Consider the following 19063-nt stretch of genomic DNA (forward strand, 5'->3'; position numbering starts at 1 on the left):
AGTAGATATGAAGGAACAAAAAAGGGGGAAGGAGGGAGAAAAACAGGACTGCAACAGTGAATATACTCGAACGTCTACATTTATGGTTAGTGTACACAACTGTACTATGTTCTTCGTGTTTCACTGTTGCAGTCATCACTTGCGGGAAGATTCCCAAAGCTGAAAATTAAGGTGGAAGGAAGGAAGGGAAGGAGTCTTAGAAAAGGCTTGCATTGCACTAAGTGGAAGCCACTATGCCCTGCAGGACTGCTGAAGCAAAGCTTGCCCAGGCTTTGGAGTAAAGAGGCAGTTGGTAGTGTTTTGTGAAGGTGTGAACAGATGTTCAAGTGGCAGCTTGTAGAATATCCTTGGTAGGGACACCTCTGATGATGGCAGTGGAGGTTGATGCTGCCCTAGTGGAATGGCTTTGGGCAGGATTGGGAGGTATTTTTCCATGGGAGGAGTAGCAGAAATGGATGCAGTGAGATATCCATTTAGAAATGGTCTGCTTGGATATAGGTTTCCACTCTGCCCCTGGGGTGAAGCTGACCAGCAGCTGGTTACTATTTCTGAAAGACTTGGACCTATCCAGATAGTATCTAAGCTGTCTATGCACATCTAATGTATGTAGGATTCTTTCTCCTCTATTTTGTGGGTTTGGAAAGAAGGTAGGGAGATGGATAGCCTGATTAAGGGTCATGTCAGATACCACCTTAGACATGAATGAGGGTTTGGTTCTAAGAGACATCCTGTCTGCATGGAAGATAATGAAAGATTCAATGGCCATGAGGGTCTGCAGCTCTGAAACCCTCTTGGCTGAGGTAATGGCCAGGAGGAAGGCAGTCTTCCAAGATAGGTGCTTCATTTCTGCTGAAGCAGCTGGTTCAAAAGGGGGTAAGGTCAATTTTCTCCAGTACATAGTTCAGGTCCCAAGCAGGAGTGGGTGGTTTTCCAGGTGGTCTGATGTGTGATACACCTCTAAAGAATTGCTTTAATAGGCGGCGGTAGAACATAGGCTGTTCTGTAGGAGAATGAGCAGAGATAGCTGAGACATGAATTTTGATTGAAGAGTATGATAATCCCTCTTGCACGAGCTGTGCCAGGTAATCTAAAACCAAGGTGAGAGTGGCATGGGAGCTGCCTGTACCCTTAGCTTGGCACCAGGCAATAAATATTTTCCATTTTACGGAGTAGGATCTCTGGGTACTGGGCCTCCTGGCCTCCTTAATGATATCCAGAACTCACTTGCTCAAAGGTGGCCTGATATCCACCACTGGGGTATAAGCCAAGAGGATAGGCTGACTGTTTGAAGATTTGGATACAGTACTGACCCTTTTTCTTGGGTTAGCAGTTTTTCTGTGAGAGGCAGGCTCATGGGTAGCTCTTTGGTCAGGCTGAGGAGCAAGGGCTACTCTAATGTTGCCTGAGCCAGTTCGGGGCAATGAGGATAGCTCCTGGCCCTTCCTCCCTGATCTTTAGAAGTACCCTGGGAATCATTGGGAATGGAGGGAAGACATACACAAACATGTTGCCCTAGTGTAAGGAGAGAGCATCCACCTTCCAAGCTCATGGGTGGAACTCCCTGGTGTAGAACCTGGTCAGTTGTTTGTTTTGCATGGATGTAAAGAGGTCTACCTCTGGTGTCCCCCCGAGGTGAATGATTGTGAGAAAGGTTTCCTTTTGTAGCTGCCATTCATGGGGGTCCAGTACACCTCTGATGAGATAGTCTGCTAGGGTGTTGTGCTCCCCTGGGATGTACTGGGCTATCATATGTAGCCCCAACAATGAGGCTGTCTGCCAGATTAGCATGGCTAGATGACAAAGGGGGGTAGGAGTGAGATCTCACCTGCTTGTTGATGTACCACATAACCATGGTGTTGTCTGTTTTGATCAAGAGCACTCCTGGTCTGTGGTGGGCCTTGAAAGCTGTTATAGCCCTGTGCACCACTATCATTTCCTTCAGTTGATGTGGAAGCTAGATCCCTCTGATTCCAGGTGCCCTGGGTGCACATGTCCACTAAGTGAGCCCCCCCAGGCCATGTCTGAGGTACCTGTGGTGATGGTCTGGCCTTGGGGAAGGGTGATGAAAGGTAGACCCTTGTTCAGGGTACAGACTTCTGCCCACCATAGGAGTTCCTTCTTTAAGCAGGGAATCAGAGGTAGCTGCACTTCCAGTGATTGAGAATGTTGGCAGCATAGGTTTCTTTCTTAGGTACCATTGCACCTTCCTCATGTGTAGCCTGGCCAAGGGCACCAACAGGCTGCAGGATGCCATGTACCCTAGTGCTTGCAGGAACTTTCTGGCTGTGAGGTGTGTCCTGTGAGCTAACTGGGGAAAGCAGAGGGGGAGAAAACTCTAGTTTTCTGTTGAGAGGAAGGCTCTTTGGGTGGATGTGTCCAGGAGAGCTGCCAAGAAGTTTATCCATCTTATGGGCCTGAATTGAGATTTTTTCTTGTTGATTGTAAATCTCAAAGAGGTTAGACGGGCTTGGACAAAAGTGAGATCCTGCAGGAGTGTCTCTCTACTGTCCACCTGAATGAAGCAGTCATCCAGATAGGGGTAAATCTGCATGTTCTTCTGTCTACAAAAGGCAATGAGAGGAGCTGGGCATTTGGTGATGACTCTTGAGAGCAGTAGATAAGCCAAAGGGCAGAGCAGAGAATTGAAAGTGCTGTGAGCCTGCTCTGAAGCGTAGGAAACCCCTGCAGGATTCCCTTATGGGGATATGGAGGCAGGCATCCTTTAAATCTAGGGTCTCTAGCCAAGCATTTGGTGTTAGCATTGACAATACTTTCTGGAGTGTTAGCATCTTGAATTTTGGCACTTGGAGGGACAGGTTTAATGTGGATAGGTCTAGGATAGTGTGCCAGGTGCCCTCTTTTCTGGGTACTAGGAACAACCTTGAATAAAATCATTTTCTTGCTTGTTCCTCTGGTACTGGCTCCACTGTGCCTTGAGTACAGAGTTTTTGAATTTGGCAGTGGGCCTCTGTCCTCTCATTTGCTGGTATATCTGGATAACCTGAAAGACTTTGGCTCTCTTTGAAAGAGAATCTGTATCCTTGGGAAATGATTTTTAGGACCTACTGATCTTCTGTGATGGTTTGCCACATATCTAAGAATAGAGATAACCTTCATCCTAGCTTGGGTTTGGTGCTGTTGCCTTGAGGGCCTATCTCTGTGTCCCTTTCTTTGCACAGTTTTGGTTTGGGCAGGAAAGGACCAGTGTTTGGTGGTAAATTTCCTACTAAATCTGTGGGGGGGGGGTGCATCTGTAAGAAATCTTTGACTGTCTGCATGGACTTGTCCTTATCCTCCATTTTCTTGATCACCTCCTCTGCTTTAGGGCCGAGCAATTGTTCCCTATCCAATGGTGCATCCATAAATTTTTATTTTATGTGATCAGGCAAAGGTTGCTCTTTCAACCATGCATGTCTCCCGATGACTGATCCAGAAATAACAGCCCTGCTAGAGGCTTCTAGAGCATCAAATCCCCAATGCAGGGAATGTTTTGCACTTGAGAGCTGGAGTGTATCAGATCTCCTAGTTCTCTAGTAGTAGCACTGTCTGGTAAGGAGGAAAATTTCTGCTTTAATAAATCCAGCTTGTTCTGTTGATTCTTTTAGCATATGGAACTAGCAGTTGAGAGCTCTAATGGCTAGGTAGCTAAAGTGTATACCTTTTTGCCCCATCAGTCTAAGGGTATTGGGTTTTTGGAGGAACTGGCCCTAGTCCCATTGGGACCCTGAGTGATGATCTCTGGGTTGGCTTCAGGGTTCTTAAATAAATATTTATGGGTATCCGGGACCCTATAATATCTATCAGGCTTTCTGGGTGCAGGAGGGAGGGCATCAGGTGTCAGGCCAGACTCAAGGAAGACATCCTGCACCACATCCAGAATGGGAGTGATGGCTGAGGGTTTGTGTTGTGGTAAGGCCAGGAACTCTCTTAATCTTTTCTTTGATTGAGGGTAGGCCTGAGCTTCCCAATGAAAATGCTCTCTAAGGGTATTTAAGGTCTCCCCAAAAGAGAGCCCTTCAGGAGCGGATGCAGACAGAATGGATTCCTCTGCATCAGAATCCACAAAGGCTGTCAGGGGCTGTTGTTCTGTTCTGAGTCCAGAAATTCTGAGTCCTCAGACTCTGGTTCTGAAAGCACCTCTGGAGGAAGGTCCCTTTTTCTCTTGGCTGGAGAAGCCTAAGTAGACTGGTTTCTTCTGATGAGAGTGATTAAATCCTCGGCCATCGTAAGTAACTGCTGTGATTGAGCAGGTTGGGTGGGAGTCAAATTCTCCAAAAGGAAGTTAAGATCCCTGGTTGACTGAGCATAGAGGAATGAGTTTTCCTAGGAGTGGCCTTGCTTTTAGGCCTCAGAGATTCAATGGGCCTGGGTGTGGTTTTGGCTGGCGGCATGGCCATTGTTTTTTGTCTGGAGTCGGTCATCAGAAAGGCCTCCTCGTAAGCCGGTGCCTGCAAAGCGGCTCTGGACCAAGCCGTGGTGCTGATGACCAACATTTCGAAAGGAGAAGCCTGATCCGGTGGCATATTGGACTCAAAAAGGGTCTCTGTAGAGGTCTCCGGTGGCTGTAGAGCTGTCGTCAGGGGCTGCGTAGGTACCTCACTGAGTTCCGCTTTGCTAGTGGATGGTAGGCTGGCTGACCTCAGGTTTGTGTCGTTTGTCGGCCTAACCTTTTGTGGTCTATCCCTTTTATTCTCTCTTCTCTATTTAGGGATTTCCACTGTAGACTGACCGACAGACACCATTTCGCATTGGTAACTAATCTCCCTGAAATGCCTGGCTACAAATTTAGCTCTTCTGTGGCTGGCCCTAGCATTAAATAAAGCACAGAATCAACATCCAGGGAGGTCGTGGTCTGGGCCTAAACCAGACACATACAGATTATGTAAGTCTTGGTGTGGTATTTGTTTTCCACAGGGAGACAATTATTTACTTTTCGGACATCGGTTAAGTGCAAGAAAAAAATCCCTGACAGTCACTTAGCTTTAGTAGTTTTTCTTCCTCACTCTGGCAATGGCCAGCCAACGCACTCACAGACTGCTTCTGCTTTGGGGTCCACGGCAGGAAAGACTGATGTAATGGCGTTGGCTGCCTCTCTTTATAGTCCTAATGACCTGATGTCAGTCTCAGGTGACCTGCAGCCGACGCAGGAGGGATGCACTTTACTCTGGAATTCGGGCCGGCCGTGGGCTACCCAGCAGAGATAACTCACAAGTGATGACTGCAGCAATGAAACACGAAGAAAATCATCACCAGATGCGCTCTGCATAAAGTAGGGCATAAAGGTGATGTTCAGGCTTGCGATAAACAGAACTGATTGCCCTAGAGGGCACACCAGTCCAAGGAACCCAAGAGGTAACATGTACATCTAGGAAAGTAAAGAACTAGGGGGGGTGGAGAAAGGGAGCGAATACTGCAGCAGTGAAGGCAAGAGCATCTACCATTATGGTAAGATTTTACACAACTGTATTATGTCCTTACATTCATTGCTGCAGTATTCTTAATGATATGAGAGAGTGCCAAAGCTCATGAGGAAACTATGGAGGAGGAAAGGCAGAAAAATCCCCTAAAAAATGAAGAACTAAACTAGCAAAACCAGCCCTAGTTCTAGAGGTACCATCCAACTTGTAGTGCTCAGGTAGCTGCTTCAAGAACAGTCTTACAAATCCAAGAAGAAATAGTTTGCTTGGATACAGCAAGCCCCAACAATCTAGAATAAAAAGAAGCAAATAACTGATTGGATTTTCTGATAGCAGTGGTCATATCCAAATAAATTCTAAGTTGCCTATGCATGTCCAAAGTATTCAGCACCCTCTGACTGTGAGTTTGGGGAGAGGGGAAAAAAGTAGGCAGATTAATAGACTTGATTAAGTGATAGCTCATTAACCACCTTCGGAATAAAAGAAGGGGTAGTGTACAAGGACACTCTGTCCTCATGAAAAATCAAAAAAGGAGGACAAGCCATAAGGGCTTGCAACTCAGACACCCATCTGGCAGAAGTAAGCACTAACAAAAGAACAGTCTTCCAGTAGCAGTGTTGCAAGGAAGCTGAAGCAGCAGGCTCAAAAGGAGCCAGAGTCAACTTCTCCAAAAGAAAGTTAAGATCCCTAGGAAGAGGAACAGACTTCCTGGGAGGTCTAATATTAAAGACGCCTGAAAATGTCTCATCTCAAATCTAGCAGCTAAAGAAGGAGAAAAGGGCAGACAAACAGAGATAGCTGATAGGTGGCTTTAATAGAAGAATAGGCCAAATGAGTATTGAGCATCTCACAAAAGTAAGAGAGAATCAAAGGAACATCTCCAGTAAATGGGTCCTGTTACAAAAGAGACACCAAAAAGAAAACTCTCCCATTTGGAGAAGTAGGACTTCCTAGTTGTAGGTTTCCTGGCCTCCTGCAGGATTAGCAACCATCCTCAGAAAAACGATGTCTGAGGAATCAAAATCTTTTCACCCACAGTGTCAGGTGAAGAGTGGACAGGTGGGGGTGGATAAGCGATCCCTTGTCTTGTGTGATTAGATCCACCCTATGAGATAGCTTGTGATGATTACCCCTGGCTAGATGCAAAAGAAGCGAGAACCAGTGCTGTCACGGCCAAAAGGGAGTCACCAACAAGATTTTGGGACCATCCTGTTGGATTTTGAACAGGACTTTCGGTATGAGAGGAAGGAGAGGGAATGCATAAAGAAACACCCCTCTCCAAGAGAGTGAGAGGGCATCCACCTTCCATACCACAGGACCTGGGGACGCTGGCACAAAACAGAGGAAGTTGTCTGTTCAGAGGAGAAGTGAAAAGATCCACTTGAGGAGTACCCCACTGGTGGATAATGCCCAGAAACACATCCCTGTGAAGCATCCATTCATAGGACTGAGTTAAAGACCTGCTCAGAGTGTCTGCCACATTCTGACCGGAAGGGATATAAACTGTCTGAAGAGTCACTTGACACTTGACAGCAAGATCCCATACCAGAAGTGCCAACCAGCAAAGAAGATAAGATCTTGTTCTGCCTTGCTTATTGATATTCCACATCACTATGGTGTTCATAGAATCATAGGAAGTTACTAGGCTATTGGCCTTGAGGCCCTTACAAGCCTAGCCAAGAATTTAGCCCATGTTCTGACAAGTCAGCACCCAATGCCCCTGTCCAGCAGGGACACAAGTAGAATCCCAGGGGTGTATTTTCTCTTCCCCATCTAGTTTTCCAGGTTGCGCTTAAAAAGGGTTAATGAGGTACTCTGCTTGACATGGAGAGGGAGTTTATTCCAGAGAAGGGAGAATCTCTGGGACATAAATCTGTCCCACCAACAAGTTCTGTTGATGTCACAGACCAGATTGAAGTTTCGCATGCAGGGTACTCGAGTGGAACTTGACTTGCGGATATGCAGCAATGCCATCAAGCCGGGGTCTGAGATTACTTTGTATGCCAGACAGAGGTCACCTCTGATGCCAGACAGAGGTCACCTCTGAGGAGTCTGTATGATACTGAGTAGAGGGACAGGGCTTTTAGCCTATCTGTGTAGGGTAGATGTTTGAGGCCGTGGATTTGCCTGGTGAGGAACCTCTGTGGTCTCTCCAGCTGCTGCATGTGCTTTGTGAGGTACATGCTGAAAGGGGCATTGTACTCAACGGGTCTTATAAGGGAAGAATACGATAATGTTAAGATCTCCTAGTCCCTGGATGAGATACCCTTGCTAATGAGGTAGGGTGTGTACAATGGAGGCAGTTGTGGTGGTCAAAAGTCAGTTTGCTATCAACCTGGTCGCCCATGTCCTTCACGACTGATTGCATGCTTAGGATCTTGTTATTAATGTGATAATTTGTGGGATGAGGCCATGTTTCTGTCACCAGTCATTTGTTTGGGTGAGACCCTCTTGGAGGATGTTCACATCACTAGGGGAATTGATGACAGCACCCAGCTTGCAGTCATCTGCAAACTTGGATAGCCGTAGCCCACTGGTTTTGGCCTGTACCTCAGAAAAGTATATCCCAAACAACAGAGGCCCCAAGACTGATCCCTGGGGTATACCACGTGTTACAGGTGTACTGCATGAAGTAGCTTCCCCTGTTTTGACTAGGTGGGTTCTATCAGTGAGCCAGTTTGCTATACATCTGGTAACATATGGATTGATGCCTAGCTGAGAGAGAGGCTAGTTAGGTGGATGGGTCTATAATTTCCTGGATCAGTAGATGCTCCACCTTTGCGCAAAGGGATGACAGTGGCTGTCCTCTACTCCACTGGGATGAAGACGGTACTCAGGCTTTGGTTGAATAGGGTGCCTAATGGCACTGGAAGTTCCTGCCTGAGTTCATGTAGGATGCAGCCTGGGATGTTACTGGGTCTGATGGAGGCTGTATTTTTTTTTGAGATGGCAGTGATGACTTGCTCTCTAGAGATAATTGGAGGGGGGCAGGTGCTGGGAATGTCCTGATTTACTGATTGGGGGGACAGAGGGGCAATGTTTTTACTGAGCCTGTCTGCCAGCAAGTTGGCTATATCTACAGCATTTGTCTATGTGGTGCCCTTGACCATCAGTTCTAAGCAGATCTGTGTGCTTCCTTTGAGATTGTGGACATATGTGAAGAAGGCCTTATGATTGTCTTTAGTAGATGTGGCCAGTTTGGACTCGAAGTTTGCTTTTGAGGATTTCACTAGTGCTCTTATTTGCTGGTTCAGGCTAAGGAGAGATTGATTCCAATTAGGCACCTGTTCCTTCTTGGTCCTGGACAGCAATGTTTTCCTTTCATTATAGAGTTTATTTATTGTAGATGTCCATCAGACAGGTTTACTCTTCCTTGAGGAGGGGGATTTTGCCCTGTCTGGTATTTCTGATTCCATGCAGCTATATAAATGTTCGTATAGTACTTCAGTGAAGGTTTAGACATATGTGCCAGTTCGTATGGAGGGGAGGGGCCTGTGGAGCTGTTTATACTTTCCCTCAGGAGGTTGTAGTCAGCTTTGGAGAAGTTTTTTTTGTTTGACCCTAGCTGGGGGGTGTCAGGGAGATGGTGACTTCGGAAGTGACTGCTTTGTGTTTGGATCTTACTAGGGAAGATGACACTGTAGGGATGCTGCAGTGGTTACTCATGTTGGTTAATACAAAGTCCAAGATGTTATCACCTCTTGTGGGGGTGTCAACCAGCTGGCCCAAGGCATTTGCATTGACAAAATCAAGGAATCTCTGGGCATTTGTATTTTGTAATGAGCAGTTCTTCCAGTCTGTGGTTGGATAGTTAAAGTCACCCAGGATCAGGGTAAAGGGTTGAATTTGGATAGATTCGAAGAGGTCCAGATAGGTGGAGTGGGCATCTTGAGTCAAAGTTGGGGACCTGTAGCTAGCTATGATTTGAGTAGGGGTCTTGTCAGTGGTTAACTGCACCTGGAGTGTCTGCTGTGTGTCATACTGTTTGACAAGCCTGGAGATGTGTATGCCTTTAATATATATTACAACTCCACTGTCTGGCGTCAGAATGTATTGTCTGTGAATACCTTGAGAGGCTGTGAAGAAAAGAGACTGAAAGGCCTGAAGAGCCAGCAGAAGGACTTTCATCTCTTTGACATTGATGTGCTCCTTCTGCTGACAACGCGACTGCACTTTAGGTAGCTTTAAGGAGCCAAAAGTCACCCCCCATCCCATATCTGAGGTGTTCGTGAACAATTCCTGAGAGGGATGAAAAGGGATCCCTGGATTCAGAAACAACTGCTGAATCCATTAGAGAATTTCCTGTCTGAAGCAAGGAGGAAGAGGAACTACAAATTCTAGAGGATGAGCATGTGAGCAATATCGAAGCCACATTGTCTTCAGAAACCACTGAATCTTTCTCATATGAAGTTTGGCCAGAGGGAGCATCAGACTAGTGGATGCCATGAAACCCAGAATTCAGAAATCCCCTGGCAGTAATGGAAGCCAGAGGAAGAAGAGTGTGATAGAAACAAATGAGTGTTCAGGCCTTTGGAGGGGGCAGGGATGCAAGCACTGGCACCGTCTGAATCCTGCAACCCAAAAAAAACATGATCCCAAGAAGGAGTCTGAGAAGACTTTTTGAAATTTACAGTGAACCCCATGTTCGGAAGAGTCTATATGGCAAAATGAAGATTTTGCTAAGGGGTCTCTGGAGAAGACTCCTGAATCAGCAGGTCATTCAAGTAAGGAAATATTTGGATACCTTCAAGTCTGAAAAAGGCAATCACAGGCTCAAGGCATTTGGTGAACACCTTTGGGGCAGTAGAAAGGCCACAGGGCAAAGCAGAAAACTGAAAATGCCAGGAAGCAACGGTGAAACGCAAAAACTTCCTGAAAAGAGGATGGTTTGGAACATGGAGATAAGCATCTTTGAGCTCCAGAGACACCATATAGGCCTGAGGGAGCAAGAGAAGAAACAGAAAATGAAGGGGCAACATCCAAAAGGAAGGGACCTTTAGAAAAGGTTTAGATGAGAGACGTCTAGCATAGGTCTCTACGTGCCCTCTTTTCTGGGCACTAGAAACAGTCATGTGTAGAACCTTTTCCCCCTTTGGGACACAGCCATCTCTTGAATAGTACCCTGAGAAAAGAGATCTTGAAGAACCTCTGGTAAAAAGGGAAGATGTTCCTGAGGAGGCTGAGGAATGCCCATAAAAAGAGGACAGGATTTCCACACCGTGAAATACCCTTGATGAATGATTGACAGAATCCAATAATCCTGACTGATCTGAAGCCAAACCAGAAAAGAAAGAGAAAGGCAAAGAGAAAGAGGAATGAGTCTGGGAGGGATGGATAGTCATGGAGCACCTGCTTTGTACAGAAAGGAAGGCTTCAGAGTCCCCGAAAACTGAGTAGCCATAGCAGGAGGAGGCCATTTGCCGCTCTTCTTACCTTTAGTAGAAGGACGAGACTGCCTATGAACAAAGGCAGGCTTAGCAGGGTAGTTTCTCTGAAATTTAGGCACAGGAGAAATAAATACATGTTTAAGTTCCCATAAGGCCTTACCCTTATCCTGAAGGGACTTAAATAAACCATCCGAAACTTCCCCAAACAAAAGTTTAGAATCCAGAGAAGCATCCATCAACTTAGCTTTACTGTCATCAGTTAGAGGTTGAAGCCTAAGCCAAGAATATCTCCTCATAACTGAACCAAAAACAGCAGCCCTAGAAGAGGCATCCACTGCATCATATCTACATTTGATAGAATGATGAGCGACCTGAGAGGAAGTCCCTAGCAAGGAAAGAACAGAAGTTTTACCCTCAGAATCTGGAAAATCAGAACTAAGTTGCCAGGCCATAGAAAGAAGAGCTAACATGTACCTAGACATATGGGTCTGATAATTAATAGCCCTAAAAGCTAGGGTAGCAGAAGTGTAAACCTTTTTGCCCAGCCTGTTCAGAGTTTTGCTCTCCTTGTCAGAAGGCAGTAACTTGGGCAAAGGAAGCAATTGAGATGGCGTATCAGAGGATACGGACACTACCGTGGAGTCAGCAGCAGGACATTTATGTAAAAAAGAACAATTCTCAAGAACCCTATAAAACCTGTCAGGCTTCTTGGAAGCAGGGGGGAAGAGAATCAGGTGCCGGGGAGGCATTGGAGAAAGTATCCAGTAAAGCAGCCAAGACAGGAGGAATAGCCGCAGGTTTAGGAGAGTCCAACTGCAACAACTCATAGTACCTCTTATAGATGTCAGAAACTGGAGTACAATCCCACTTAAAAAAATTCATCATCCTAGTGAGTGTGTTCCCAAAGGAAATTTCCTGCAAAGGAATATCAGGACTAATAGAGTCTTCCTCCTCTGACCCATAGTCCAAAGGAGAAGGAATTTGAGTAGAATAAGTTAGGGATTTGTCAGCAGAATCCAACTCATCCTCAGTAGAATCCTGGTCTCTTGGTCTTTTAAGAGGAGTAGAGGACCAAGGAGGAGCAGGAACAAGGACATTAAGGCAAAAATAACCCCTGAGTAGAAGCCTGCCTCTCACTGTGTGGATCCCTAGAAGTAGAAGAAATATGTTTATTTTTTTTGTTTCTTTTTAAGGGAGTGTCCTTAGAAAATCAGATAAAGGGCGGCAGTCGAGAACCGTAGCAGGAATTTCCTCCCCAACTAAAAACTGAGGAAGTCATTGAAGCCTCTCAGAAAAAATCAACCATGGTCCCTCTAAATGTCTGAGCTGGATGCCTACAAAGCCTCTTCAGACGTGCTGCCAGCTGGATCCTCATCAGCTTCCAACACTGTTGTGGTGGAGAAGTCCGACAACACAGCTGGGCAAGCCTCTGGGTTCGTAAAGACCTTGGGGGAAACACCTGGCAGAGGCTGGACCTTTTTCACCTTCTTCCCTAACAGCTGACCCTCGGGCAGGAGATTTCCTTCCATAGTATTTTTAACAAGTAGCTTAAGATGCTGGTTCTCAAGATAAAAGGAAAGGGAAGAAAGTCTACTGTGAAGGGTTTTTGGAACAAACACCTGACAAACTGAACAAGATGTATGGTCATGAGAAGCACCTAAGCAAAAAAGACCCTTATCGTGGTGGTCTCTGTGGGGAATCTGTCTCCCACACTGACATTTACCCTTCCTGGATGACAGTAACCTCAAGGAACACAAAAAAAAGAGAGAAAAAACAAAATCCCCAACTATATCACACTATATTAGTATATCATCATTGATCATTTCTATGATAATTCTTTCCATGGCTTTGCATATAAGACTAGTGGGACTTATGGATCTGTAGTTTCCAGGGTTTGTAGCTAGCCCACCTTTGTGCAGAGGGATGACTTTAGTTGTTCTCCATTCACGAGGCATGAAACATTTTTGGATAGCAATTCCAGAGGGTCTGATAGGTTATGTTTCATGCTATTTAGAAGGCATCCTGGGATATTGTCTGGGCCCACTGATGCAGTGTTCTTGGGCTTAGAAGAAGCATTAAGGAGCTGTTCCCTATTGATAGCAGGGGGTGTTATATTTGATGGTATTCCCCGGGGGGGGGGGGGTAAATTTTTAGCTGAATTTGCCAGATAGTAGGTTTGCATTTTCTTCTGGCCCAGTATAGATGGCTTCATTTACAATGAGTTCTTCAAACAATTGCGTACTGCCTTTGAGGTTGCAGACATAGGTAAAGAATACTTTGCGACTGTCCTTGGTCTAGGTTTGCATTTTCTTCTGGCCTAGTATAGATGGCTTCATTTACAATGAGTTCTTCAAACAATTGCGTACTGCCTTTGAGGTTGCAGACATAGGTAAAGAATACTTTGCGACCGTCCTTGGCCTAGGAGGCCAAATCTGTCTCAAATTTGGCTTTGGTAGACTTTATTTGTCCTCTGAGTTGTTTGTTTAGTTTGGAAGTGCTTTTATCCTGCTGGGTGCTGCACCTCCTAATTTTTGCTATGATTTTCTTCTTTCTGTTATACACCTTATTGATTTGTGATTCTACCAGGGTGGCTTATTTTTTTAATTAGTTCTGTACTTCTTCCTGGTGGGTATAGTGCCTCTATGCAGCTGTTAATATGCTTGTATAGGGTTTCTGTGAACAGTTCTGCATAGGCAGCAGTGTTCTCAGTGTTTATTGCAGCTTGAAATTTTTCCAGGTTATTGCTTAATAGCAGGTTGTTAGCCTTAGAGTAGTTCCTGAATTTTCTAGGTTTAGCTGGGGGTCCAGGTTTTAGTGTTACTTCAAAGAAGACCAATCTGTGGTCTCACCTTACCAGGGAAGACATTACACTAGGGGGTGTGCAGCACTCTCCCATATTAGTGAAGTCCAGATGTAGTATGATTGCATTCTTTGTCCTCTGTACATACTTTTACAAAGCACTATAAGGGTGGTTCTTTATTTGAGTCCAGGTCAAACTTTGCTAGGACCATTCTCCAGGGGTTACTGGACTCTTCTCCTTCCACCTGTCAAATGCACTTAGCTATGGTAATCTACCCATACAGCAAAGGCTATTGCAGCAGTAATCAACATAATGAGCATGGTACAGTTGTGTAAGTAAAACTTACTGTAACAGAAGATGTTTGAATGATCACAACTGCAGTAGCTGCTCCCTCCTCCAGCTCCCCACCCTGTTTTTTATGCCAGGATGTGGACATTTATTTTTTGTTATTCCTAACATTTTTCTTTCAGGGCTCAGCCTCCCTCTCTCTTCTGACAGGAAAGTTCTGAAGGGCTTCATACTGACACTTTTGAGCATGTGGAAGGTGCTGTGAATCTTTTGAAGCTGGCTGGCTGTTAAATTATTGGCAGGATATAACCCATATAGCTAATGCTACTGCAGCAGTAGTCATTCGAACATCTACTGTTATGGTCGTTTTACTTTCACCACTGGACTTTCTTCAGAAGGCAGTACATTGCAGAGTGACCGTGATCCTCATAGCCCTGTTTTGGCTGACACAGATGTCATTCCCCTGTCTGTGGCTTCATCTGTTCCACCCTCTTTGAGTCCTAGAGCTGGTTCCAGATTTGATCTGCCATCCTTCGGATCAGCCTCACCTCAATCTAAAATCCCTCAAACTGGCTGCTTGGTGGGTCTATATTGTAAGTTTGAAAACTTCGAATCTCATATGATCGACATCATATGAGCAAAGTTTTCAAACATCGAACGTTTCAATAAAATCGCCGTCGGGAATATTTCCCTTCATTTCAATGTAGTGTGATCTTGGAGTTGGTATATTTAAGTAGCAGGGGGTGTGGGCGGTGCAGGGGGGCTTGCCCCCCTGCATAGAACGTTCAGGTAGGTTTTTTTATTTTTAGTTTGTTTATATTTTATGTTTGATGTTTGGAAACTTTGCTCATATGGAGTCGATCATATGAGATTCCAAGTTTTCAGCCTTCGAACATATAATATAGACCCCTGCTTGGTTCCTGTAGTTTCAATGATGGCCAGAGATCCCAAGCTTTCTAAGAAAGTTGGTTTTATTCTTTCATCCTATCAGAAACCTTTAACCTGGGAAGTTTACTCCAGCAAATGGAAAGATTTTCTATTTGCTGCTACACTTAGATCCTGTATGCACTTCTTTGGATACAATTTTAGATTTTCTGTCAGATTTATTTCATTCTGCGCTCAAATACTCCACTATTAAAGTTTAGCTAGCTGCCTATATAATTTTCATGTTGGCATGAGTAATTTTCTTATTGCTTTTCTCAAACTGTCAGAGGCTTTTTTCTGAAAGGCATCTTCCTTGCTAGAACCCTGTCAAAGATCCAGTTCCCCTATGGGATTTAACTTTAATTCTACAAGTTATGACTTGACCTCCTTTTGAACAGTTGGTTTGAAACATCTTTCTTGGAAGACTTTATTTTTGGTGGCTATGACGTCTGCAAGAAGATTCTTCAGAGCTTTAAGCTTTATCTTGTGCACCACCTTACCATGTGTTTCGTAGAGATAGTTCTCTCTATGTATTAATTCTTCCTTTGTAGCTTAAGTGGCCTCTGAGTCAAACCTAAATCCTAAAGCCTGTTGATTTACTAATTTTTCCTCCATCTTAAGCAACAAAAGTGAGTACTTGCTCTACTGTTTGGATGTTCATCATCAACTAAGATTTTATTTGGGCAGAATAAAGACCTTCAGGAAATCTGATTAGGCTTTTGTTGAGTTTTTCAAAACATGGATGGGCAAACCCCTTTTGAAAGTGACTCGATCCTGATGGCATTTTCATGAAATGGAAGTCCTTTACCTGGTAAACCTAAACTCATTCTACAAGAGTGGTTGCAACGTCAACAGCTTTCTTTTTCTGAGGTTCCTTACATGAAATTAATGTGGCTGCTGTCTGATTGAGCACTCATACAAGTGTTAATCACTAAAAATTAGATATTTAGTCCAGATGGTTCCACCATTTTGCAGAATGTTTTCTCTTGATGCTATACTGGAGTTTTTACTGCCTGTGGACTCTGCCCCACAGGTTAAGATGGATGGAAAAGACAACATCCGATATGAAAGTTATGTGTTTACTAAAATGCTAGAGCCATGTTGTCTTCTGTCTCAGCCATCCTTCCATTTGTTCTGTCCCCTCCAAATTGTGAGTTATGGCTGACTGTGCGGAACAGCCGGAAGCTTATTTTAAGACTATTGAGGTAGCATTCCTTGCTTCCCTGTCTCTATCCTGAAACTTTCAACTCTTTTCATTTCAGAAACCCCTTTTTTCCTTTATAGCTTTGATCAGGCAACAAATAGGGCAAACTCGATCTGAGGAGATTCAGTGAGGGCATTGGATTATGAGAAGAGGGGATGATGCTTTGGGGCTGAAGAATCTGAAATGCCAGTCTTGGGTCCAGGTCAGATCTGGTAACCCACAGTTTGAAACAGACGGAAGAAGACAAGATGGATCTAGCGCTATGGTAAGCATATAACGTTCATATGATTTTTGTCCTAAATTATAATGCAGATTGTAAACAAAACATACTATAAGGCAGTTGTTCTTCCTTTTTTTAAAGGGTATGATGATTACTTATAGGCAACCAAGGCTAACAATGGTTTATTGTTAGTTGCTAGTTTGCAAAGCTGGAATGCTATCTGATATTTGTATGGTAAAAAGTTAAATTATTCCAGGACTCCATCTGAAATAATATGGCAAGCTGTGATGCATCATAATTATTTATTTTTTTATACTAATTTACAGCATCTCCTTGACTTTAGGAATTTTCCAGTACGCGGAAAAGCTGCTTCTGACCAAGAAGACTGGGCAGCTCCATTTTCAAGAGTTTGTCCGTAAGAATGCTGCAAATGCCCTTTCTATATTAAACTTGATATTGGGCATAACTTCGGTTCTTTGCAGCTTAAATGGGTAAGTACCTTTCTATTTTAAGTATGTCTACATAAATAATAGCAAAACCAGGAAATTACATTATTTACATGTTAGGATGTTTGTGCCTTAAAAATAGGCAAGCATGACAGAAAGGAGACAAGAAACAGTCATATTTTAACTTTTGTAGGGTATATAGAACAATGTAGGAACTGTTTGCTCTCTGGTAAAACATGGCATTGATTTTTGCAAACCTATAAGGTAGGAATAACCATGGTAATGCAAGTCATTGTCCAGAGCATGTACAGGAAAGATAACTTGGTGAGGGAATTTGATTTTTGAAAGGGAATGGACAGTAATAACCACCCCAGTACAAAAGATAAAGGTTCCCTTATAGGTACTGGAGGAAAGTATCTTGATTCAGATAATGAGGCATGTGAGTAGTTTAACCTTTTTTTTTCAAACAACAGTTTGGTGAAACACAGTTAATTCTGCTGATCATGGTTAGGTTCATAAGTAGTTACTAAGTTTACAGTTCAGGAGACCATTAAAGACACTACACAGTTTCCCAATTGCCCTAAAAGCACTGTCTGGTTAAGTGACCTGTTTAAAGTCAAACAGTAGGAAAATTGAGGTTGAGGGAATCAAACCTTGAACCATAGAAAGCAGCTGATTAACAGCTGTGACCTGTGATCACCTATACTGACTGCCAGACTATAAATAATTTATTTTAATTTTTTACTATGGGCATTCACCCCCAACACTAGTGAGGACACACACACACACACACACACACACACACACACACACACACACACATTTATAAGGCTACGGTGGGGTCCACAAAAAAGGCAGTTTACTATGAGAAAACAATCTTTGTTATTCAGTTGTGCTAGCATTTCACAAATCAAGGATGCTTTTTCCATGGTATGTTAGGGTCAACCCATGGTGACACTAATCCACTTATAGGTCCACAGATCTATCCATTAATATTAATGGTATTGTGGTGTGAGAGAACTTTCTTTTTGTTGGAGTGTCTTTTCCTTTCCTCCTACACTGTGTAGACTGAAAGGTAAGGCATTTTTCTTCAAAGCAGGCTACCACTTAATGGAAATTAATTCATCTTAATTTTGCCTGTTAGCTTGTGTTTCCAAGCTTATAGTGTCTGTAATGCTTTTTTTTTTTTTTTTTTTTTTTTGAGGTTTATCTTTAATTTCTGTTGTAGTTCTCCATTGGCCAACATGGGGTTTCTAGCCCTGACTGAGCTGTAGTACAGAATTTATTTGGGGAATAAATGTAAGATGTCTGAAAATTGTGTTTGCTCCAGCAGACTTGATGTATGAAGACATTTTCCACAATGGTGGTGACTCTAGTTGCAGCAACAACACTGATGTTAGTTTTTTTCCAACTTGATGATAGAGGCAGTTTTACAGAGACATTGTTGGTGGTGTCACTCCACATTCTTTAAATGTTGTTGGTAAGTCATCAGTTTTCACAGTCGTTAAGAAGATATGAATGACAAACTGTATATATGTACTGTACTCTTTTATAGGTGTCACAACCAGATGACAGTGTATTCGACCATACAGCAACTTAAATGTTCAGGGTCTTTTCATACTGAGACATAAAGATGTTGTTTGTTATGATCACTTATGTAGTAGCCTAAGCTATAATATCCTGCAAGAATATAACAGCTGGCCAGCTTCCAGATCTTCAGGGCACATCACTTCAGAGCTTTCCTGCCACTGAAGCCTACTGTCCTTGAGGCTTTTGAAGACTGACGTTCACTTTGTGCTGCTTCTTTGCTGGGTAGATAAGTTCCATTCGAGGGAAAAAACTGATTAAAAAAAACTTTTGTTGGTAACACTTTCTTGTTCAGGAAAATTATTTTAAAACTAGATAGTTGTGTTTTAATGGACTGTCGCAAGACTGTATTGTACTTTTAAATAGGTGTGCTCTCTTTTTTCATAAACTTGTTTAAATTACTTAAAAAAACATTTTTTTTTCTGTGGAGGAATTGTGTTTATTTAACGTTTGAGGCCTGGGAAAGTGTTGTAAAGTTCTTCTTACTGTGTTTTTTTCTGTGAAAACAATGACTTTTAAAGACTTTAATTTTTTACTGGCTCTTACTGTTTGTTATCCATGAAAAAGAGGCACTATTTTTGGCTTGACCATGGAACAAATCCAGTGCCATGGTCAGTCCTCCTTCCAGCCACAAAAAGACAAAGCTAAACAGCCTTTGCCACAAGTTGCCTCAGTCACAGGTATGTGACTGCTGTGGACATTAGTCGTGCCTCATCTTTACCCCATATCCCTCTGGTGTAGCACCTACAGCCACTGTTGACCAGGGGATAGACGTGTCCTCTGCTTGATG

General features: G+C 43.6%; 1 protein-coding gene across 1 annotated transcript in view; it reads left to right on the forward strand.

The window, feature by feature from the left end:
• Positions 1 to 19063, forward strand: part of TMEM269 (transmembrane protein 269) — a 713721-nt gene that overhangs the window by 255636 nt on the left and 439022 nt on the right. Inside the window, exon 3 of the mRNA XM_044063247.1 lies at positions 16584 to 16731. Within this exon, the coding sequence (XP_043919182.1) occupies positions 16584 to 16731 (148 nt within the window). The remainder of the gene's footprint in view (positions 1 to 16583; positions 16732 to 19063) is intronic.

Source organism: Protopterus annectens, chromosome 2.part1, assembly GCF_019279795.1.
Source record: "Protopterus annectens isolate FY-2018-M chromosome 2.part1, PAN1.0, whole genome shotgun sequence".
Classification (NCBI taxonomy): domain Eukaryota; kingdom Metazoa; phylum Chordata; order Ceratodontiformes; family Protopteridae; genus Protopterus; species Protopterus annectens.